The sequence below is a fragment of the Austrofundulus limnaeus genome, unplaced genomic scaffold, assembly GCF_001266775.1.
Source record: "Austrofundulus limnaeus strain Quisiro unplaced genomic scaffold, Austrofundulus_limnaeus-1.0 Scaffold1248, whole genome shotgun sequence".
Taxonomy (NCBI): Eukaryota; Metazoa; Chordata; class Actinopteri; order Cyprinodontiformes; family Rivulidae; genus Austrofundulus; species Austrofundulus limnaeus.
Genome location: NW_013953650.1, coordinates 24,253 through 25,560, shown reverse-complemented (window position 1 = coordinate 25,560; position 1,308 = coordinate 24,253). Strand labels below are relative to the sequence as shown.

Genomic DNA, 1,308 nt, shown 5'->3' with positions numbered 1-1,308 from the left:
ATACACGTCTATACACACACACACACACACACACACACACACACACACACACAAATCAAATTTAAGCTAAGTTAAAGAAAGCCTGTGGATGATGTAGGACTCACTTGAGCATTGCGGAATCGTTGGATTTCACTCCTCTTGGCTCGCCGCTCCAACGTCCTCATCTTCTTCAGCTCTAGCTTGGCTGCCTGGACCCGGTCAGCCTCAGACTGTGCCATTTGGGACTACGAGGAGAGAGACAATGTTGTGGTTAAAGTTGCATTAATGATCCACTATCGAGATTATAAAAAACATGTTTGCTTTATCCGTTTAAGTTTGGGGCATGAGCCAAAGAGTTTACACCTAAGTTCTGAGATTCCTGCTCAGAGACAAATGCTGATGCAACAACAAATGTTGACAGTGAAACCTAGAGTTTCACGGAATGTGGGTTTTTCCTAAAATCGCCTGTAGTCATATGGAGGAAGAGAGATTGTGGGGAGGGGTTAGAGAAAGCTGATCCTCCTGAGGATCCACAGATCAGAGCATTAACAAACAAGCTCAGAGCAGAAACTATTGCTGAGGAAGAACAACTTGTCATGAACATGACAGACTATGACTGAGGGAGGGACCCAAAACAACATGTGAGTTTATTAAAGAAGGTACAGATTTATGAGAGGAACAAGACTTTCTGCTGTCCTGATGCATCTCCATAATCCTGGTTAAAACACCTAAAACAAAGTTGAGTAGGTCCTCTGGACCCAAACAGATTTTTAGTCAGCCACGCAGTGAAAATGTAGACCAGATGTTGCAAGAGTTTAAGAAAAACTGATACATTTATTCTCTAAACATGACGTCCCAGTGGCTTTCAAACCTCAAGACACATTACAACAAAGACTGGTTCACCCCAAACATCCTGTCCCCCAGCACAACCAGAGTAATGTTGTGTATGCTGTTAAGTGCATACATCGGAGAAACAAAGCAACCCCTATTTAAAAGAATGGGCCAACACAGAAGACTGAAATATCAGACCAGGACTCCACAGTTTACATTCATCTACAGGCCAGGACTCTACAGTTTACACTCATCTACAGGTCAGGACTCTGCAGTTTACATTCATCTACAGGCCAGGACTCTACAGTTTACACTCATCTACAGATCAGAACTCTACAGTCTACACTTATCTACAGGTCAGGACTCTACAGTTTACACTCATCTACAGATCAGGACTCTACAGTTTACACTCATCTACAGGCCAGGACTCTACAGTTTACACTCATCTACAGATCAGAACTCTACAGTCTACACTTATCTACAGGTCAGGACTCTACA

At 43.0% G+C, this 1,308-nt stretch overlaps 1 protein-coding gene across 2 annotated transcripts in view; it reads right to left on the bottom strand.

Moving 5' to 3' along the window:
* The window catches only part of mical1 (microtubule associated monooxygenase, calponin and LIM domain containing 1), a gene marked incomplete in the record, with an annotated part of 34,223 nt that overhangs the window by 9,142 nt on the left and 23,773 nt on the right, over window positions 1-1,308 (bottom strand). For both annotated transcript variants that reach the window (XM_014031417.1, XM_014031418.1), the window contains 1 exon segment: window positions 105-224. In XM_014031417.1, coding sequence (XP_013886871.1) covers window positions 105-224 — 120 coding nt within the window.